The sequence below is a fragment of the Emydura macquarii genome, unplaced genomic scaffold (genome assembly GCF_026122565.2).
Source record: "Emydura macquarii macquarii isolate MOO-44397 ecotype Brisbane River unplaced genomic scaffold, CSIRO-AGI_Emac_v2 contig_1253, whole genome shotgun sequence".
In the NCBI taxonomy this organism is placed as follows: domain Eukaryota; kingdom Metazoa; phylum Chordata; order Testudines; family Chelidae; genus Emydura; species Emydura macquarii.
This window is the reverse complement of record NW_027131390.1, coordinates 53577575-53601093: the sequence shown is the minus strand read 5'-3', so window position 1 is coordinate 53601093 and position 23519 is coordinate 53577575. Positions and strand designations below refer to the sequence as shown.

At 43.8% G+C, this 23519-nt stretch overlaps 1 protein-coding gene across 6 annotated transcripts in view; it reads right to left on the bottom strand.

The window, feature by feature from the left end:
* The window catches only part of ADARB1 (adenosine deaminase RNA specific B1), a 272145-nt gene that overhangs the window by 51035 nt on the left and 197591 nt on the right, over window positions 1-23519 (bottom strand). For 5 of the 6 annotated variants that reach the window (XM_067548805.1, XM_067548806.1, XM_067548808.1 and 2 more), the window contains 3 exons: window positions 23019-23187; window positions 11837-11985; window positions 10905-11073 (listed from right to left, as the gene is read on the bottom strand). In XM_067548805.1, the coding sequence (XP_067404906.1) occupies window positions 10905-11073; window positions 11837-11985; window positions 23019-23187 (487 nt within the window). Of the gene's footprint in view, window positions 1-9855; window positions 10733-10904; window positions 11074-11836; window positions 11986-23018; window positions 23188-23519 lie in introns of those variants that run through there. The other variant, XM_067548809.1, reaches the window with a different exon arrangement.

The following is a 23519-nucleotide window of genomic DNA, read 5'->3' as shown; positions in this document are numbered from 1 at the left end:
ACCGACTCCGAACTGATTCCCAACTGAGCGGTAACAGAGCTTCCACAGAGCAATGGCCACTCGCTTCCCCACCGTCAGAGCTTGTCTCAATCAAGTATTCACGCACTTCAGGGACGGGGCCAGTTTCGCGCCAAGTCCAAGGAAAGTGGCCTTCATATACAAAAGTTCTGCAGCCACTGATCATCATCCCACAGATGGATAAGAATGAGGTCCCACCAGTCTGTGCTTGTTTCCTGGGACCAGAACCGGCGCTCCACGGACTGCAGATGATGCGTTTCGGCCTGCAGCAATTGGGAATTGTTCCACCGGATGGCTTGTAGCAGGGCAGCCTCGGCGATATTGCTGCTGCCTGTGCTTGGGGTTCTCCCTCCCCTTTGAAAATACTTCAGGATAAGCCGTGATGTATTTGTGATGCTCACAATAATAGTGCAGAGTTGAGCTGGCTCCATGTTTCTGCAGCAATGGCGAGTGTGCGGCATAAACAAATGGCACGAAAAACGGTTTCCTGTTTATTTGGAGGAAGAAAGGAGGGGGAAGGAGCGTAGCATCATGGGACATCCCAACAGTTCGTTCCAACAGCTACCGCGGATAGTTGCATTGTGGGATAGCCACCCACAGTGCACTGCTTTGAATATCAACACATGCATGCCGAGTATGGACGCACGAACCTAGCGCAAGGAGTGTGGTGTGGACACCGTCCAACGACTTTTAAAAATCGGCACGTGAAAGTTGATTTTAAGTAAGTCGACTTCACTCCGCAGTGTAGACATACCCTCAGTATTGCTAAACTGTATTGCCTATGGGATATATTGTGATTTACCCACAATATTCCACACCACAGTGCGGGAAATGCTAGAAAAAGGAAGGGCTGTTTCAAACAGAAAAGATAATGCAATATGTAAATGATATTTTAATTGTCAGTGAAACTGAAGAGGAACATGAAAAACTGGTTAAGCTACTCTGCTGCCAAGCATGTGGCTTAAAACTTAACCCCTCTAAATCCCAGATCAAACAGAGAGAGGTGCAGTACTTCAAAATTAGGCTCAGTGCGGGAGGAAGATCAGTAGATGCAGAGAGAGTTAAATGCATTACGAATCTACCCATGCCAGTGGACACTAAATTTTACAGTCTTTTTTGGTGCTTAGCAATTTTTGCAGAAAATTCATGGCAAAATATGCAGAAAAAGCAAAACTTTGTATGAGGTACCTAAAAGACCTCACTGGTCTTTAAAGATCTAGACTGAGAAAGCAACCAATGCTTGGGAAAGTTTGAAAAAAGGGTTAATGGAAGCTCCTACACTGGCCACCCCTAACAATGAATTCTCTTTTGTACTGTATCCTAGTGTTAAAAATTTCTGTATTGTTAGCATGGTCATGCAGGAAATTGGAGTGGGGAAAAGACCGGTGGCATATTACAGCTAAGCTCTGACAGCTCCAGAAAGCAAGCTGGGAGCTTGTGAATGAACAGCCTTTGCTGCCTACTGGACACTGCAGAAAGCACAGGCAATCACTGGGGCAAGTAAGGTGATTGTTAAAAGCGACCATGCCCTAAAAAATTTATGGAGTCTAAAAAATTTGTCTAAAGGCAATGGGAGGGTGGACAAAGCTATTCAATAGGTCTTTGCTCTCATAACAAAACACGTTCAATTGGTCACCTTAAAAAAAGCTGAGATATCTGTATGGGGTCTGACCTTAACGGGTCAGGAACATACCTGTGAATCCCAAACAGAATCCAAAGCACATCCCATTTTTAAGGCAACCCCAATAAAACAGGTAATGGGAAAAACAATCTGGTTTGTGGACGAAAGTTCCTATTATAATGAGGGTAAACGGATCACAGGGTTTGCAGAAATATGTCTGACCGGGAACATGCAAATCACTAACTCTTTACAGTACAAATTAGGAAATGGAGGAACTCAAGTGGCAGAAGTATCAGCAATTATAGAGGTGTTAAAAAAAATGGAAAATAAACAACCTAAAATTGTCATCGGCACTAATTCAGATTATGTTTATAAAGGTACCACCATTTACTTACCATGGTGGACTACAATGCATTTTGTGGGTACAGATGGATCTAAAATCAAACACAAGGTCCTCTGGCAACAAATAAAAAAACTGGCAACAGAATTTTAAAAAAATCAAAATGGTTATGATAAAATCACACACGGGAAGAGGACTGTTGCAATAGGAAAATAAACAAGCCGATAAACTGGCAAAAGAGGCAGCAATGATTGGTACACTATGGAAAACTCTGCCCGTGGCAGTAACTACCTGGGAATAAACAAAACAAAAACAAGCTGAAAACATTAAAAAAACAATTGCAAACATTACAGAACATACCAAAAAAAAAAAAAAAAAGTTAATTCAGCAATGGATTGTAAATTGCCCCTCGAACTAGCAGGGGGTTGCCCTCAAAAATGAAAAGGGTTTAATTATACCCAAACCAGACACACCTCAACAGATAAAACATCTCCTTTTTAGGATGAGTACATGGGTCTGTTGGGGGGAGGGGGGAAGGGGGAGGAAGAGACACCAAAATTAAAAGAAGCATTGGAAAGGCTTAGAAACATAGGTTGGTGACCCAGAATGTCATTCAACAACAGATGGACGAGATAGACAGTGTACAAAGGGAAACAAACACCTTGGTGGGCAATCACAGAGGATGTTACCCTGCACCCATTGTCAGAACACTCAGTGTATTATTAATGGCAATACAAAGTTTAACAGTAATTGCTCTACTAGGCATGTGTTGCTACATGTGACATCAAACTTGGAAAGCCAGCCTCCAGTATCATATGAAAAAAGGTATGAAACTTGCTATCAACACTGCCATATCAATACTACCATACCACATGCAGTAGGGTTCGTAATCGTATGCTATCACATAGATTACATAACGCCATATAAGACACTATATACCCTTGTATAGGTTACAATTATATACATCTGTTAGTACATTTATTATAATCCTTCAAAATATTCATTATAATCATGTATATATAATTATATACACATGTTATTATCATCAAAATATAGGTATCTATAAAACAAAGTATCAGCATAACTACAATGATAACGAAATGTCATACTAAACCCCACTTAATATGTACTGTCTCGAGCCTAACATTCCCAGGCCCACTGTAAGGGACTACTAATAACTGGTCAATAAAATCTGTCCCTCAGTTGTACGAGGGAATGTGCAGACTAAGGAACAAATGAGGCATAAATGTATGAATTGCAACAAAAGGGTGACCACATAACAGTGTTTAGCCCATTGGGTCACCTTCTGTCTATGCATTATGCTTTTCCGGAATGATGGGTAAATATCCTCCCCATAAAAAGACAAAAAGTGGGTGAATGTAGTAGAAAGTAAAAGCCTGAAACAAAAGGCCTACCATAACAGGCCAGGTATAAGGCCTGACGCCTAGCATAACAGACCAAGGAGTAAGGCCTAAGCTAAAAGAATGGTCAAGTCTGTTATAAAGCCAAATTAGCACGAGTCAGGCTATGACCTTATGACTTCACAGAAATTGGCAAAAAGAGCAAAAATGATAGCTAATAGTGCAAACATTTATATTTCCAAAACATTACCAAGTACAAGAGTCTAAAAATACATATCAGAGACAGAAGGTACCAGAAATGTCTTTTTAATATGACAAATAGAGATGTTTTGCCAGAACCACCCAGTGCAAGATAATGGGTGGTATCAGACTATGTCAAGAGGGTGGCAACTACCTGCATCAAAAGGGCAGAACGAAACTTGCCTGTAACAGTGTATAAAAGAGGGTGTCAGAGGGCATGACTTTGTCTGGCTGAGGGGATAAAGGAGAATCCATCCGTTAACTGAGCTGTTCCATTGCAAAGGAGCACTTGTATGTTAAGTGTACTTGTAAGCTATAGGTCACTTCTCATTGTGCTTCACTGCAAAACCTGGCTGGGTGTCTTCGTTGCTCAGCGGATCCATAGTCATGTCAATTAATTCGATCGTGAATGCTGTCTCGCTTACCCGCGTGGAGTTGGGACAGCACATACATGGGGACATGCACACAGCCAACAACTGACAAGCACTACACAATTGACAACACCCTGATAATTACCCTGACAGCAGACAGAAGTCATCACAGTTAGACTGTCAGTGGAACAGGATGTAGTAATTCAGTACCGGGGCTCCCAAGGCAGAACAGTAAGATGAAATGTCTGAAGCTTGAGAAGTCTGATACTCAACCTGCATTTCTCCATGGACCAGTGACTTTGGTTGTCTATTCACTGTGTCATCCCAGCCCAAGAGTCTCACGGTGCAGAACACAGAAGTGAGGGATGAAGAGAAGGCAGAAAAGAAAGGGTGGATGGAGAACCCAACAATTGAGAGTGAAAAACTGCTAATGCAAAAATAAGGGTTCCTCCAGGGAAGAGATGGAGTGCCATATGGGCAACAGGGAGGACTGCAAGGAAATAGGCCCTGAACTTACTCCACCTTTCAGTGTCTAAGCCTCACCATAATCAAAACAGGGACAAAAATACTTCCCTGTCTCAGTCAGATTGTGAGGCCTATCTCATTAGTGTCTGTAAAGTCCTGTTAGAACCTAGAAGTCAACATTGCAGACAAAAAAACAACATGAATGTGCAGTTAAGGTGGAATATATATACATAACAGTACTGTAAGGTTAAAAAACACTATAGGAATGCTTGATCATGCAGCGGTGAAATCAGGAAGGACAAAGCACAATTGGAGTTGAAGCTAGCAAGGGATGTGAAGGATAAAAAGAAGGTTTTCTATAGGTATGTTAGCAACTAGAAGGTGGTCAGGGAAAGCATGGGCCCCTTACTGAATGGGGGAGGCAACCTAGTGACAGATGATGTGGAAAAAGCTGAAGTACTCAATGCTTTTTTTGACTCTCTCTTCCCAAACAAGGTCAGGTCCCAGACTACTGCACTGGGCAGCACAGTATGGGAAGGAGGTGAGCAGCCCTCAGTGGTGAAAGAATAGGTTCAGGACTACTTAGAAAAGCTGGACATGCACAAGTCCATGGGACCAGATGCAATGCAGCCGAGGTTCTGAGGGAGTTGGCTGATATGATTGCAGAGATACTATCTTTGAAAACTCGTGGCGATCGGGGGGAGGGGGGGGGGGCCTAGGCAATTGGAAAAAGGCAAATATAGTGCCTATCTTTAACAAAGGGAAGGAGAAGGATCTGGGGAACTACAGACAAGTCAGCCTCACCTCAGTTCCAACAAAAATCATGGAGCGTCTTCAAGAAATCCATTTTGAAGCACTTGGAGGAGAGGAAGGTGATCAGGAACATTTAATATGGATTCATCAAGGGCAAGTCCCGCCTGACCAATATGATTGCCTTTTATGATGAGATGACTGGCTCTGTGGATGTGGGGACAGCAGTGGATGTAACATACCTTGACTTTAGCAAAGCTTTTGATACAGTCTCCCACAGTATTCTTATCAGCAAGTTAAAGAAGTAACTTGGATGGATATAAAGTGGATAGAAAGCTGGCTAGATCATCAGGTTCAACAGCTTGATGTTTAGTTGGTCTTTGATATCAAGCAAAGTGCACCAGAGTTTGCTCTTAGGGCCAGTTTTGTTCAGCATCTTCATTAATGATGTGGAGGGATGGGGTGGATTGCACCCTCAGCAAGTTTGCAGATGACACTAAGTTGGGAGGAGTTGTAGATATGCTGGAGGGTAGGGATAGGAAACAAAGTGACTTAGACAAATTGCAGGATTGGGTCAAAAGAAATCTGATGAGGTTCAACAAGGACAAATGCAGAGTCCTGCACTTAGGATGGAAGAATCCCATGCATTGCTACAGATTAGGAACCAACTGGCTAAGTAGTTCTACAAAAAAAGACGTGGGGGTTGCAGTGTACAAGAAGCTGGATATGGGTCAAGAGTGTGCCCTTGTTGCCAAGAAGGCTAATGAAATATTGGGCTGCATTAATAGAAGCACTACCAGCAGATCAAGAGAAATGATTATTCCCCTCTATTTGGCACTGGTGAGGCCACATTTGGAGTACTGTGTCCAGTTTTGAGCCCCCAGTGCAGGAAGGATGTGGACAAATTGGAGAGAGTCCAGTGGCACATAACTTATGAGGAGAGGCTGAGAGAACTAGGCTTGTTTAGTCTGCAGAAGAGGGAGGGATTTGATAGCAGTCTTTAACTACCTGAAGGGGGGGTTCCATAGAGGATGGAGCTAGGCTGTTCTCCGTGGTGGCAGACAACAGAATAAGGAGCAATGGTCTCAAGTTGCAATGGGGGAGGTCTAGGTTGGATATTAAGAAATATTTTTTCTCTAGGAGGGTGGTGAAGCACTATAATATGTTACCTAGGGATGTGGCGGAATCTCCATCCTTAGAAGTTTTAAGGCCGGGCTTGACAAAGCCCTGGTTGGGATCATTTAGTTGAGGTTAGTTCTGCTTTGAGCAGGGGGCTGGACTAGATGATCCCCTTGAGGTCCCTTCCAACCCTAATATTCTATGATTTTATGTTTTAATTATCCCAAAAGAAGTATCACAAATCCAGGAAATTAAACGAAATCTGAACACATTAATGTATGGAAATGGACAGCGAAGGCACCGAAGCAACCTTCACACTGCAATATAGTGCACCATGCAGTAACCACATGGTTATGATTAATTCATTTTAGTGTCTGTGATATCAGACTATTAACCTGATTTTTAAAGACTCAGTTGTTTCATATCTTTTCCTCTTATGGTGTCACTACAGGGTAGCGTTAAGGTTGGGTATACTTCTCCTCTTCCACCCTCTCTTTCCTGTCTGAAACAGAGCTCTCAATGTTTCTTGCCTCCTTTTCTTCTTTAGTGTCCCTGCAACAGGGAAATAGAGTGAAAGGAGCAGTAAGAAGGAGAGAACAGGAGACTGAGGAGAAAAGACAAACAATACTGGTAAGAGGATTTTCTGGCTGAGGCGCAGTGATCAGGAGCAGGGCTTCACAACTGTTTGCTTCCCAGTAGTGGGCATCATCATGCTGTTTGTCCCTTAATCTACTTATGTAGGATTGATATAGAACAACATGACCTTGCGAGTAGCATTAAAATACAAAAGAGTCTTCGGATGATTTAATTCTCCTTGGGAGGGCATGCCTATGGAGCAAAGAGTTATTGAGTTTGGGAGTGGAATATCTGCAGCTTGAGAGACTTTGGTAGGTGTAGGTAAGATAAGCTGATTTTGATGTATACAATGGCCCCATAGTTCACAGGAGAACAGTGGCCAGAGTCCAGCTACATGTCCCACATGCCTTACCCTAGTCTTTGGCTCTTATGGCCACAAATCTTAACTCTCCAGGATTCAACATGTAGCCTGGCAAAACCAAGCGGTCTCTGAAAACACATGGTCAGCCACTACCATTGAAGCAGAAAAAGACCATTCACTACACAGGAGATCCTCCCTGCTTGTCAGTTACTACTGGCAGGATGAGTGGTGGGCCTAGATCCCCATCATCATAGACAATGATCAGTGGCCTGCATTGAATTCGCTGACCATTTCATCACTGTGAAGAGCAGAGAGAGAACACAAGAATGGAAAGGTAATGGGGTGGACTAGGCTCAGAGGGTCCTATCATACCTTTTCCCAGATAGGAAGAGAAAAGAATTCCTCCAAGCAGTCTAGAGTGGTTGCGGGGAGGTAGCCAATGAAAGAGGCTGCAGGGAGTAGTGAATCAGGGCCCAGCATGCTCACATAAAAGGAGCTGCAAGGCCAGAGTCACTGAGGGTATGTCTTCACTGCTAGGGCTGCATGAATTGATGCATCAGGATCGATTGAGCGGGCAGTGGAGACCAGCTCAATCGATCCTGGAAGTGCTCTCCGGTCAACGCAATAAATCCACCCCCCTGAAAAGAGTAAGGCTGCGTCAACCAGAGGGCGTCTCCCATCGATGCTGTGCAGTGGAAACACTGCGGTACAGCAACATAAGTAAGTCGATGTGAGATTACACAAACTACAGTACGTAACTTGTGTATCTCCTGTCGCTGGCTGCTGGCAGTGTAGACCAGGTATCAGTTGCTCCCTGGAATTGAAGGAGTGTGGACAGTCTTCCTGGCTGGCTGAAGGAGCCGCAGGATCATGGACAGATCAATTGCTGGCAGGGACTGGGGGGAGCAAAAGGGAGCTCATGGCTGGCTGCTGGGACTGAAGATAAAAGAACAGCTGGGGCCAGAAAGGCCCAGAAAGGACAAAATCACAGGGAGGAATCCCTGGGGGCATGGCCCCATAACAGAGTTGGGGGACTATCTGAAAGCTAGGCCAGAAGGGGCTGCGGAACTGATGAAGGGCTGAACCCAGATAGGGCTGCAGGAAGGAAGCTCTGGAGGTACAACCGCATACCAGGGCCAGGACTATTTAAAGACTGAGCCTGGGGAGGGCTACAGAGATACCAACAGAGGGGTACTGGGATAGACCCCTGGTGGACTATATACCTCAGAAGGGGTCTGTTTGTTTAACATACAGACTGTGTGAGACTCGGCCAAAGGGCTGAGTCACTGAAAACTCACCTGAGAAACCAGACAGAGTTCACCACAAACTGAGAGAGTGCAGGCACACTCACTTGTCTGGGAGTGCTTGCAAGATACTTGCCACCCCATTACAAGAGGATAAAGCATGAATGGATAGCGGCCACTTCCTAGAGGCCTGTAGCACTCTTAACAGGCTCACAGCTGAGCTAGCCCAGTAGCAAGCTGCTGCTGAGGGACCAGAGGCAGCAGCCAGGAGCCTTCATTGTAGCTTAGTTTAGAATATCCTGAGGGAGGTGTTCAGGAGCCAGAAAGTTTAATCAATGAGTTGCCTGTATGACCTTGTATGGGCAGAGTTAACTGAATAGCCTTTGGCAGATTAGAGGATTTACTATGCAAATTAACTTTATCTTTAATAAAATACATAAAGGTTTGAACAAATATTACTTTTATATCATTACTAGACAGTTTACATGAAATGATTTCAGAATTGTGAATGGTGTCATATCTTTTGGAAACCCCAATAAAACCCCAATGGCATCTGAAATTTGGTCATAAGGGTATAGTACTGAATACTGGAAACTGCACAGTAGTAAACTCGGGAAAGTAAAACTGGCAGAACACGACTATAAATGTAAACAGTGAGCCTCCTTACTCCTCATACAGCAGACTCTGTGTGTCTCAGGATCTCCTCTGCTTCCTTTAGTGACACATACAAATCTTTCCTCCTGTTACTTCCTCGAGTAACAACAACTAGCTATGAGAGAGTGACCTGGATTCTGTTCTGCATCACATGGAATCAACAGTCACATGAATTCTGGCTGAATAATCTGATTTTTTTAAACTGGTAATGAATACAAACATAGTTTTCATGTCTCAGATGGAGTTTACAGAGTTCACAGTTAGATATGTCACCTTGATTTGTAAACTAGGAAATTTGGTTGGCCAGTCATTGAAAAGAATAAATAAGGAATGCACATGTCATTTTTATGGAATCAGTTTTCAGCATGCAACCATATTTTAATCAATGGATATTCTGGTACCAGTATGGAATGAAGGTTTGTAAGGAGTGCAATGTTTTAAAAATGGAGCTTTTACCTTTAAACCACTTCTCCCCATCCCCAACAAGTCCTGACTACATATTTACAGAAGTTTAACATATAAAACCATAATTTTCTCACTCAGTTTAGGAACCCTGATTGTTCCCACAAAAGGACAGAGAATGGAATACTAAGCAAGTAGCCCTCTATCTGTGCTTTTTAAATTCATGTTAATGAATTAAAGCTTTAACAATATGGTGAATAGGTTAAACCCATTTTGTATTTTAAAAATGTATTTAACAATATTTTAATCAACTAATCCTGGTTTGATAAAATGCATAACTACTTTTTATTAAAAAATAAAAGGACATACATACACAATATTCTCAACTAAAAAAAGCTGCCATTTCATTTGTGGGATCCTATGGGGTACTGTGAAATGTAGAGCTGATTTGAAAAGCCAGCTTGGCATTTTCCTGAAATTTCTCTGAGGTTGCTACATTTTTCAGAGGACATAGCTGTTTAATTTGGGGACAAGGGGTTAGTTAAGTCTGTTTGTTTGAAGTTTTAACAAAAGTTTTAACTAATAAAAGAGCACAATAACTAAAAATAAAACACTACTTTTATAAAAGGTTTGCCAGTCATTCAATTTTTTTTTAAAAGGCCACATGTAACTGTATCAACTAACTAATAGGTTCTTAACTGAAGACGGTTTGCCATTTAAATTGATATTGTACATTTACACTTACATGTGCAGTCTATACATATATTTACAAAACATTAGAATATCTGTGTTTTGATACAAATTGTATCCAAGTGTGACTTATTTAACATATTAATGAATTTTATATTTTGCCAATACCGTATTATGTTTGATGAAAGCTACATGTTCTTATAATAGTATTATTAAAGATATTAACAGTACAAAATGAAGCAGATACAACAAAGTAGCAAATCTGGTAAATTAGATTACATGGCACTCTATCACGTTGAAGAGAGAAAATATACTTGTGGGATAAGTCTTGGATGGAATAAAGAATTCCTGTTCTTCTGGGACCTGAGCCTCACCACTGAAGCCAATGGGAGCTTTGTCATTGACTTCAATGGGAATTGGATCAGAGCCGTCATCATTCGAATCGGAGCTTCTAACCTTATGCTGGGGGTCTAGGCAATAAGCTCGATTTATAGCCTCTAGATTCATCTCAGGGATCAACCTATGAGTGATTCAGACAAGATACTGTCAACATGACATCTGAAAACAATGTAGCTATTCCATCCATCTAGTGTTCAGGATATGCTATATTTTAGGAGGCAAGCTGTAATGAGGGGTCTTCCATTTCGGAATAAAACCAGAGTAGTAGAGAAACCAAACACTTAATATCTCACCTAGCTATCTTGTCACTGCACGACATAGTAAGCAGTCTCTCTCCCTGTAATACTCCGTCCCACGTCTGGATGGTAGTAGTAGACCGGACTGGAATTGTCCCTTCTCCAGATTCTATTTTTGTCCGTAGCTGTCCTCTTGCTTTACGGTTTGGATGTCTGTCTCCCTGATCTAAGTGACAAAAATTATTTTAAGTCAATTGAGAAACAACTGTTACAAAAGCAGTTGGTCATGAAAGGAGAGAAAGCAACGTATTTTTATGCTGGAAACCAGCTTGGAAAAGGTCACAAAGTTTGGTACCAATTTCTATTACTTATTTTGATTTAGCTATAGCATCAAACATCTTTCTTGTATACAATATTCTCCAAAATACATTTGCTATTAAACCAAGCTCCCCAGAAAGAACATCTCAGATGTAGTGTTCAGCTCTGGGCACTTCAGTGCTAGAATGATATTAACAAATCAGTGTAGTTGTAGCCATGTCAGTCCCAGGATATTAAAGACACAAGGTGGATGAGGTAGTTAGTATCTTTTATTGGACCAGCTCTCTCACCAATGGTCAAATAAAAGATATTACCTCACCTATCTTCTCTCATTAACAAATCAGGGAATTCAGAGAAGAGCAACAAAAATTATTACAAGGCAGCAATAATGAGGAAGCCCAATGAGTTCCATAAGGACACATAGTGGCTTATCCCTAACAGAATCCAGGATCTTCCTGGCTCTACCCTCTAGACCAAATGGCCAGTCTGTTGTCTATATTTAGCTTAAATTAAATGATCCAGATTTTCAAGGAGAGCTTTCCAATAAATAAATAAACAAACATACAAAAGGCCAGAATTAAAATGACTGCTGACTTCTACTTTGCCATTTTGTCTATAATCAAATACATTGTAAGCAACACTTTAGCTTTTTATCATAACTACAATCATACCCTCTTGTGCTGCTTCATGTGGTGAGAAAATTCTAGCATCCCCACATGGAGAGGTACTGATATAGAGATGAAATTGCACATTCTCTTTCAGTTTAAATCCGCCTCGTTCAGACTTGCTAAAGATGGATTTTTGTTGATCTTCTTTATTACTGGAACATAAACAAAGAAGACAACTGTACTCAAAAACTGAAGAGAAACAAGTACAGTAGACTAAACCCAGTCTAACTTACTATACATAAAAATTATTAAAATATGGCATCAAATGTGGCATCTAAAAGTTATTAAAAACAATACAGAATGAAAATAAGTCAGAAACAAGAAATAAAGATTACTTGATATTGCCCAGTGAATTTATAAAGGGCCATTAGTAAATGAAACAAAACTATACATTTGCTATCCCATTTGATGGCATTTTAATTTTATTCCCAGTAATTCAAAGAACAGTGGAATAACTAAACTGTTTACACTTTAAAGAACTACATGATTTAACTCATAAAAAATGATTACTAACCTTTCATAATTGTTGTTCTTCAAGATGGGTCAGTTCTGGATCCCATTGGAGTTGTGCTGTACATAGGGCCTTGCCAACCCCCCACATCTTCAGTTCCCTTTTCTCGCGTAGCTCCAAGAAAGAGGTAGGCGGGTGGGTCTTGGAATGAACATTAGCAACACATCTCGAAGAACAGTAGTTACACAAGGTTTGTAACTGTTCAATGACCTGCGGATTACAGTACCGCTCTACTAAATGCAGCATCATCTCTGGCTTGCTGTGTAATAGCATAGTGCGCCACAAAGATCTGAACAGATGACCACATCGTGGCTCTACAAATATCCTGGATTGGGATCTGAGTAAAGAATGCTGCCAAGGACGCCTATGCACTTCTGGAGTCCCTGGGCTCAGTATTTTCACCAGGTCGTAATACATCCTGATACACGATGCAATCTATGAAGAGATTCTTTGTGATGATACCAGAAGGAATTTCATCCTCTCTGCTATTGCTATGAAGAGCTGCGTTGTTTGTCTTCTTGATTTAAAAAGCTAAAGCCCATCTAACATCCAGCGTGTGCAGTCTCTGCTTTTGGCATGTGGCTTTGGGTAGAAAACCACAAGAAATATATCCTCATTTGAGTGGAATTATGACACCACCTTCAGAAGGAAAGATGGGTAAAGGTGTAGCTGAATCTTATCTTTGAAGAAAACAGTATAAGGTGGCTCAGAGCTGAGGGCCTTGAGTTCTGAGACTCTCCTGGCTGAAGTTATGGCTACTAGAAAGGTTATCTTCCAAGACAGACAGAGAAGGAAGCATGTCACTAGAGGTTCGAAAGGAGGATCCATCAGTCTTGAGAGTACAAGGCTGAGATCCCAATGGGGAATTGGTTGACGTGTTTGAGGGTATAATCCTTTAGAAAATGTCCCATCATGGGGTTGGCAAAGACTGAACAGCCTGCAACTAGGGATGAAATGCCAAGATTGAAGCCAGGTGGACCTTGATTGACAACACTGACATACCCTGCTGTTTGAGATGTAACAGATAGTTCAAGATGAAAGATATTGATGACAGCATGGGCGGAGTATCCTTCTGCGTTGACCAGATGGAGAACCTCTTCCACTTAGATAGGTAAGTGACCCTGGTGGAAGATTTTCTGCTGCCAAGGAGGACCTCTCTGACTGGTTCTGAGCATTCTAGTTCCAGAGGGTTCAGCCATAGAGCTTCTATGCTGTGAGGTGGAGAGACTCTAGATTGTGGTGATAAAGGTAGCCATAGTCCTGAGTGATAAAATCCGGAACCAGCGGCAGACTAATATGAGTTTCTACTGAGAGGTTGAGGAGCGTGGTGTGCCAGTGCTGGTGCTGCCATATTGGAGCTACCAGAATTACGGAGGACCTTCCTTTCCTGACCTTCAGCAAGCCCTTGTGAACGAGCAGGATGGGCGGAAATGCATAAAATGGATGGTCTGTCCAAGAGATGAGGAATGCATCCACGACTGATCCCAGGTTGTGATTCTGGAAGGAGCAGAACTACATGTACTTCCTGTTGTGTCTCTGTGTGGGGAACTCCCCACAACTGGAAGAGTACCTTCGCAGACAAGCTGACTAACCTAGTGAGGAGGGCTTTAAAGTAGGTTTGATGGGGGAAGGGGACCTAAGCCTGAAGGTAAGTGGGGAAGTGGAAGACCGAGAGGAAGCAGGAGGAGGGGTGCAACAGGGGAGGCCTCGTGAACTGCACTGAGAAAGTAGGGCAATCAGCCAGTTATCTCAAGTGCCTATACTCAAATGCAAGAAGCCTGGGAAACAAGCAGGAGGAATTGGAAGTCCTGGCACAGTCAAAAAACTATGATATAATTGGAATAAATGAGACTTGGTGGGGTAACTCACACAACTGTCATGGATGGGTATAAACTGTTCAGGAAGGACAGGCAGGAGTGAAAGGGTGGAGGAGTTGCACTGTATGTAAGAGAGCACTATGACTGCTCTGAGCTCCAGTATGAAACTGGAGATAAGCCAGTTGAGAGTCTCTGGGTTAAGCTTAGAAGCAAGAACAATAAGCATGATGTTGTGGTGGGTGTCTGTTATAGACCACCAGACCAGGAGGATGAGGTAGATGAGGCTTTCTTCAGTCAACTAGGGAAAGTTTCCAGTTCACAGGACCTGCTTCTCATGGGGGCCTTCAATTACCCTGACATCTGCTGGGAGAGCAATACAGCAGAGCACAAACAATCCAGGAAGTTTTTGGAGAGTGTTGTGGACAACTTCCTGGTGCAAGTGCTGGAGCAACCGAGGGGGCCGTGCTCCTCTTGACCTGCTGCTCACAAACAGGGAAGATTTGGTAGGGGACGTAGAAGTGGGTGACAACCTAGGCAACAGTGACCATGAAATGGTCGAGTTCAGGATCCTGACAAAAGGAAGAAAGGAGAACAGCAGGATACGGACCATGGACTTCAGAAACGCAGACTTTGACTCCCTCAGGGAGCTGATGGGCAGGATCCCCTGGGAGGCTAATATGACGGGGAAAGGAATCCAAGACAGCTGGCTGTATTTTAAAGAAACCTTATTGAGGGTGAAGGAACAAATCATCCCGATGTGCAGAAAGAATAGCAAATATGGTAGGTGCCCAGCTTTGCTTAACAAAGAAGTCTTTGGTGAGCTTAAACACAAAAAAGAAGCTTACGAGAAGTGGAAGCTTGGTCAAATGACTAGGGAGGATTATAAAAATACTGCTCGAACATGCAGAAATGAAATTAGGAAGGCCAAAGTGCAGTTGGAATTGCAGCTAGCAAGGGACGAGAAAGGGAACCAGAAGGATTTCTACAGGTATGTTACCAACAAGAGTAATATTAGGGAAAGTGTGGGCCCCTTACAGAATGGGGGAGGCAACCTAGTGTCAGAGGATGTGGAGAAAGCTGAAGTACTCAATGCCTTTTTTGCCTCTGTCTTCACAGACAAGGTTGGTTCGCAGACTATTGCACTGGGCAGCACAGAATGGGGAGGAGGTGATCATCCCTCAGTGCTGAAGGAACAGGTTCAGGACTATTTAGAAAGATTGGACATACACAAGTCGATGGGTCAAGATGCAATGTATCCTAGGATGCTGAGGGAGTTAGCTGATGTGATTTCAGAGCCATTGGCTATTATCTTTGAAAGCTCGTGGCAATTGGGGGGGGGGGGTCCCTGATGATTGGAAAAAGGCAAATATAGTGCCCATCTTCAAGAAAGGGAAGAAAGAGGATCCAAAGAACTACAGACCGGTCAGCCTCACCTCAATCCTGGGAAAAATCAAGGAATCTATTTTAAGGCACTTGGAATAGAGGAAGGTGACCAGGAACAGTCAAAATGGATTCACCAAGGGAAAATCATGCCTGACCAACTTGATTGTCTTCTATGAAGAGATGACTGGCTCTGTGGATGTGGGGAAAGCAGTGGATGTGATATACCTTGACTTTAGGAAGGTACAGTCTCCCACAGTATTCTTCTCAGCAAATTAAAGGAGTATAGGTTGGATGAATGGCCTAAACAATGGATAGAAAACTGGCTAGATCATTGGGCTCAACGGGTACTGATCAATGGCTCGATGTCTACCTGGCAGCCGGTCACAAGTGGAGTGCCTCAGGGGTCGGTCCTGGGGCTGGCTTTGTTCAACAGCCTCATTAATGATCTGAAGGATGGGGTAGTTTGCACCCTCAGCAAGTCTGCAGATGACAACTAAGCTAGGGGGAGTGGTAGATACCCTGGAAGGTAGGGATAGGATACAGAGGGACCTAGACAAATTGGAGGATTGGGCCAAAAGAAAAGTGGTGAGGTTCAACAACGACAAATGTAGAGTCCTGCAGTTAGGACGGAAGAATTCCATGCATAGCTACAGACTGGGGACCGACGAGTTAAGCAGCAGTTCTGCAGAAAAGGACCTGGGGTTACAGTGGATAAGAAGCTGGATATGAGCCAGCAGTGTGTCCTGGTTGCCAAGAAAGCTAATAGCATACCGGGCTGCATTAGTAGGAGCACTGCTAGCAGATTGAAGGAAGTGATTATTCCCCTCTATCCAGCATTGGTGAGGCTGCATTTGGAGTAGTGTGTCCAGTTTAGGGCCCCCATTACAAAAAGGATATGGAGAAGTTGGAGAGTCCAGCGGAGGGCAACAAAAATGATTAGGGGGCTGGTGCATATGATTTATGAGGAGAGGCTGAAGGAATTAGGCTTGTTTAGTCTACAGAAGAGAAGAATGGGGGGGGGGGGGGGATTTGATAGCAGCCTTTAACTACCTGAAAGTGGGTTCCTGGGAGGATGGAGCTAGGCTGTTCTCAATGGTAGCAGATGACAGAACAGGGAGCAGTGGTTTCAAGTTGCATTGGAGGAGGTCTAGGTTAGATATTAGGAAAAAGTTTTTCATTAGGAGGGTGGTGAAGCATTGGAATGGGTTACCTAGGGAGGTGGTGGAATCTCCATCTGTAGAGGTTTTTAAGCTGTGGCTTGACAAAGCCCTGGCTGGGATGATTTAGCTGAGGTTAGTCCTGCTTTGAGTAGGGGGTTGGACTAGATGACCTCCTGAGGTCCCTTCCAACTCTAATATTCTATGATACTATGACGTTCACCACATCTGGGTGGAGAGACTACTTATAGTTGGAGAAAGACCTGCTGGGGTGGTCTGCCAACTCATACTGAGACCCAGGCAGGTAAGACACCTAAAGGTGAATCGAGTGGGCTATGCAGAAGACCCTCAGTTTGAGGGCTTCCTGGCACAGAAAAGAGGAGTGTTCCACCCTATCTGTTTATACAGAACATTGCTGTTGTGTCGTCCATCATGAACAATACATATTTGCCTTCCAAGTGAACTTGGAAGGTCTGACAGCCAAGTGTACCGCCATCAGTTCTTTTACATTGATATGGAGTGACAGCTCTGCAAGAGGCTCAGATGCCTTCGGTCCTGAGCCCCCCTAGATGAGCTCCCCAGATGATCGCTAAGGCATCAGTGACCAGGAACATGAGGTGGAAGGTATGGAGAAGGGGACTCCTGCAGAGCCCGACTGCAGATTGAGCCACCGTGGAGGGTTTCTACCATAGACGGAGGAAGCCCCTTACCGAATAGAGGAAGCAACCTAGTGACAGATGATGTGGAAAAAGCTGAAGTACTCAATGCTTTTTTTTCCCGTCTTCACAAACAAGGTCAGGTTCCAGACTACTGCACTGGATAGCACAGAATGGTGAGGTGATCAGCTCTCAGTGGTGGAAGAACAGGTTCAGGACTATTTAAAAAAGCTGGACATGCATAAGTCCCTAGGGCAGGATGCAATGTATCCGAGGTGCTGAGGGAGTTGGCTGATGTGATTGCAGAGCCATTGGCCATTATCTTTGAAAACTCGTGGTGACTGGGGGAGATCCCAAACGATTGGAAAAAGGCAAATATAGTGCCCATCTTTAGAAAATGGAAGAAGACAGATGTGGGGAACTACAGACCAGTCAGCTGCAGCTGAGTCTTCGGAAAAATCATGGAGCAGGTCCTCAAGGAATCCAATTTGAAGCACTGGGAGAAGAGGAAGGTGATCAGGAACAGTCAACATGGATTCACCAAGGGCAATTCATGCCTGACCAAACTAATTGCCTTGTATGATGAGATAACTGCCTCTGTGGATGTGGGGAAAGCAGTGGACGTGATCTACTTTGACTTTAGCAATGCTTTTGATACAGTCTCCCACAGTATTCTTGCCAGCAAGTTAAAGAAGTATGGGTTGGATGAATGGACTATAAGGGGGATAGAGAGCTGGATAGATCGTCAGGTTCAATGGGTAGTGATTACCGGCTCAACATCTAGTTGGCAGCTGGTATCAAGATGAGTGCCCCAGAGGTCAGTCATGGGCCCGGTTTTGTTCAACATTTTCATTAATGATCTGGAGGATGGGGTGGATTGCACCCCCAGCAAGTTTGTGGATGACACTAAAATGGGGGGAGTGGTAGATATGCTGGAAGGTAGTGATAGAATACAGAGTGACCTAGACAAATTGGAGGACTGGGCCGAAGGACAGCTGATGAGGTTCAACAAGGACAAGTGCACTACTACAGACTAGGAACCAACTGGCTAAGGAGCAGATCTGCAGAAAATGACCTGGGAATTACAGTGGACAAGAAGCTGGATATGAGTCATTAGTGTGCCCTTATTGCTACAAATGCTAAAGGCATATTGGTCTGCATTATTAGGAGCATTGCCAGGAGATCAGGGAAACAATTATTCCCCTCTATTCAGCACTGATGAGGCCACATTTGGAGTATTGTGTCCAGTTTTGGGCCCCCTGTGATGCGTGCTGGATTGCAGGGGGGGAGGGCATTTATTATATTATTTAACATCAATATGTCAAAATCATAATAATTCATATGGGTTATGCCATGTCAGGTACCGTTAGGAAGGCTATAATGTGCTAAGTAAGATGATAAAGTTTATGTTCATATGTTATATGTGTAATGGACATTATGGATATGTTTGATATATCTGTATTTCAACTTGTGCTGTGTTTCTGGGTGACATCCCAGACAGGATGGCTGCAACACTAGTCTGCTTAATGGCCCATTAAAGAAATTCACAGGTACAATGGGCCCAGGGGGAGAAACCCGGGATATACCTGATGAGTTGCCAGGATTTACTCACATGACCCTGAACTCCATCTTATTCCTGTAAATTTCCACAAGCAGCATGGCAAGGGCCAAGGGACATAAAAGGCAGCTGCACCACATCCATTTGGTCTTCAGTCATCATCTTCCTCTGGATCAACCAACTCATCAACAACTAAGCTGTGAATCAAAGGACTGAGACCCATCCAGGTACTGGATGTACACCAGAGGGACTATACAAGCCTGCAAATTCCACAATTCTTCTAGAAACCTGATATATATGGACTTTCAAATCAATTTTATGTGTCTGATTGCTTTAATCATTTAACATTTCTCCTATAGTTTGTTTCTTTCCTTTTATAACAAACCTTTCCTTTTAGTTACTAAAGGATTGGCTCGCAGCGTGGTATTTTGGGTAAGATCTAAACTTATATTGATCTGGTAATGTGGCTGACCCTTTGGGGTCAGGGGAACCTTTTTGGTAAAGAACATAGAGTTTTAAATAACTGATCTCTTTACTGGACCTAGTGGCTGATTGGGAGCCAGAGACTGAAATGCAGTAAAGGGGGCTGTGTATATTTTTATTTTAGTCTCTTGATAACCGGTGTGAGGAATCAGAGGCATTGTTTGTGGCTGGTTGGGAAGTCTGACTTCAGTGTCATCGACCAGTGTTGGGAGAATCTGATCTCCTTTTGCAGCCTGTCCTGACCTTGGCATTTTCAGATGGCCACCCTAGGCACGGACGCGTCACACCCCCCATTACAAAAAGGATGTGGAGAAATTGGAGAGAGTCCAGCGGAGGGCAACGAAAATTATTAGGAGGCTGGGGCAAATGACGTATAAGGAGAGGCTGAGGGAACTGGACTTATTTAATTTGCAGAAGAGAAGAATGAGGGGGGATTTGATAGCAGTTACCTTAAGGCGGGGTTCCAAAGAGAATGGAGCTAGGCTGTTGTCAGTGGTGGTTGATGACAGAATAAAAAGCAAGGATCTCAAGTTGCAGTGGGAGAGATCTAGTTTGGATATTAGGAAAAACTTTTTCACTATGCAGGTGGAGAAGCACTGGAATGGGTTTCCTATGGAGGTGGTGGAATCTCCATCATTACAAGTTTTTAAGGCCTGACTTGAAAAAGCCCTGGCTGGGATGATTTAATTGGGGTTGGTCCTGCTTTGAGAAGTGGGTTGGACTAGATGACCTACTGAGGTCCCTTCCAACCCTCATCTTCTGTGAGTCTATGAAGTGAGAATATCCTGTCTATGTGGTCTAGGGATGGATTATAGACTGAGGCTAGCGAGGTCTGGAGTGGTCTGAGATATAATCTGGCATACAGAACAACATATGTGTATGCCGCTAAGTGCCCCAGGAATTTTAGGCTGTGGTGGTGGGTTATCATTTTAACTCCTATATGGTGGACCATATAGTCTGGAATCTAGATTCCAGAAGAAAAGCTCTGGCCTGGTTTGAATATAGCACTGGCCCCGCAAACTCTATCCTCTGACTGTGAGTCAAGGTTGACCTCTGCACTTTGACCAGGAGGCCCAACTTTGCGAAGGTTGACCTTAACAATTGTACATATGCTTCCACCTGTGCCTTGGTGTGACCTTTGACCAACCAGTTGTTTATGGTATGGATAGAATTACACCTTTCGCTTCCTCAGGAATTTGGCGATGACCACCATATACATGGGAAACACTCGAGGGGCCGCAGAAAGGCCAAATGGAAGTACTGTGAACTGGTAGTGGATCTGGTTGACTATGAACCAGAGAAATCTTTTTGATTTGGGATGATTGACATGCAAAAGTATGCATCCAAGTTGAGGGCGGTATACCAATCCTCCAGATCCAAGGAAAGAATAATGCTGGCCAGAGAGACCATGCGGAACCTCAACTACTTCATAAACCTGTTGAGGTTTCATATGTCCAAAATGGGTCTGAGATCACCTTTGGCTTTGGGGATTAGGAAGCAGTGGGAGTAGAACTCTTTGCCCCTTAGATCTTGAGGAAACTCCTTTACCACTCCTACCTTTAGGAGTGCCTGCATCTCTTGGATTAGAAGTTGATTGTGAGAAGGGTCCCTGAAGGGTGAGTATTCCAGTTCTACCGTGCGTAGTACCCTGTGATTCGAAATAATCTGGACCCACGCATGGTAGAAGTGGGATAGCCTGTCTGAAAAGAATATGGGTGAAGGATCCGAGTCCTGAATTGGTATGCCACCCTTGGGTGCACCCTCCAAAGTTTTGTTTGGAATCAGAAGATTGTCTCGCTGGTCCAGGGCTTTGGCTGGTAGAAGGTTGAGGGTTTCTCCTCCTGTAATTCCTGCCCCTCTCAGGGTTATGCTCCTGCCTGAGTTGGGACTGGTAGAATTTAAACAGGGTTTGAGCTTTGAAATGCCTCTTCTCTTGGCCTTCTGCTCCCAGAGGATCCTGCAGTGCCGGTTCCTCAAACTTGGTTTTGGCATCGTGCTTGGCATCATGCTCGGTGCTGATTCCAGCACTATACGGTAGCACATCACCTGACTGAGGTAGATGTCTGCTTCCGGAGGCAAGTGATAGCGACTATCCTGATCGCAAACCCTGAGGTTAGTAGAACACCTAAGGGGTCCAAAATATAGGTCCACTAAGCTGGCATCTGCCACTGGGGTGGCCAAAGCATGGAGAAGGGCTGACCAGCCTCAGTCCTCTGGTGCTGGCTTCAAGACTCCGCTTCAGAATGAAAGTCTGACAATTTGCTTCATAGGGACCAGGGTGGTGCAGTTCCCAATGGTGCCAAGATGGCAACCACAGCATCAAAGCTGGCTTTACCCTGGATGGCACCAGGTGCTTTACTGGTGCCGGTATCTGGCATCTGGGGCTCACACTTGGGAGGGGACAGCAGCATGTGCTATTAACTCCTTGCACATTTCAAAAGCCTTCGGCATGGAGGGAGCTGTAGGTCCTCCTCCCAAGTTTCCCTGGGCAGGGAGTCCAAAGGCACTTGTCTTGATGGACCCCACCCTGGGGCTAGAGTTAATGTTACTGTGGCCAAGGGTACAGCACTTGAGTGGCCTGAAATGGGTTGCACTCTGCTCGGACCCTTACATCCTGTTATTCTGGACGTACTTCCTCACTTCTTACGTGGAACCGGGAAATGTGAGCATTTCCATGTCCATGAGGTGCTGGTGATCCATGGTGGTGTTGAGGATCTCCAGATGAAGTTCTTCCTCGGCGCCCTCTCTCTCACAGACACCGACGTACTAGTGTTGGTTCGGCTGGGCTCGGCACTGAGTGTGATCAGAGAGTAACCTCCATTAGGATGAACTTCAGCCTCTGACTCCTCTTCTTCTTTGTTCTAGGGTGGAATCTCCTGCGGATCTTACAGTGATCCCTCTGATGGGTCTTCCCGAGGCACTTTAGACAAGTTGTATGGGTTTCGCTCCTGGGCATGCAGCTTTTGCAAGCCCTGCATGCTTTAAAGCCGGGGGAACGAGGCATATCCTGGCTCCAGAGAAGGGAAGGTGACCCCGCTAAGTGGGGTCCTAACTAACTAAATCAACTATAACTACAAACAGCAAACTAACTCAGACTATTTGACTATTTACAGGTATCAGTTCAAAACAACCACTAGGAAAATGCTTACAAAACAAGAGAAAAATCAATGTTCCAGTGACCATCATGGGCAGTAAGAAGGAACTGAAGAGGCGGGGAGTTGGCAGGGCCCTATATACGGAGCCATGAAGGCACGACTCCAGGGGGCTCCAGAGCCAACCCTACGGATACTACTATGGGAAAAACCTTCCAGTGACTGTGCACACAGTATGCACACACCTGCTTGGAGTTGACAAGAGCAAGCACTCGAAGAACTCACTATTTCTGAACCATAATAAAAACATGAGTACACAATATAGTTATAGATATATAATGAAATATTTAAAATGAATATTTCTGTTAAGCTCACATTTTTTGATTGGGGCCTGAGTTTTCAATTTAAAATTTCAGTACCATCAGATATTTTGTTTCAACGGGACTCTTTAGCTTTGTGTTACGATTCAAATAATTATCATATAGCCACATGATGTTTATAGCACAATCTCAGCCTCCTTAAACTTACCTTACAAAGAGCTCAAGCTGTGTGTAAAGAAATTTAAGCAGGCACCTGCGAGATATAATTTCTGCATGGCAATCGTTTAATGCAAGACCACGGTCACTCATGTATTCTCCATTGATGCATTTTGTCCCTGTGGAAACACTTATAACCTGGGCATCCTTCACATCTGTACCTGGAAAACAAATTTCCAGAAGAAAATGTAATTAAATGAACAGAACTTTAATAACTGATTTTATTGTTTGGAATTCAAACACATTCTTTACAAAAAAGAGTTTCAATATGACAGCGATGGTTACTTACCTGCAATTGGAGTTTCTTCGAGATGTGCAGTCTCTATCTGTATGACAGTGAGGGTTTGCGCATGTGCCATGCACCCAGAGCCAGAGCTTTTCAAAGCAGTAGTGTCCGTCAGTCCGTGCAGACACCCTTATGTTGCCTTGCGGTTTTGCCCAAGGCGATAAAGGGAAGCACGACCAGCCTTAAAGGTGGTCAATGTGGGCGACT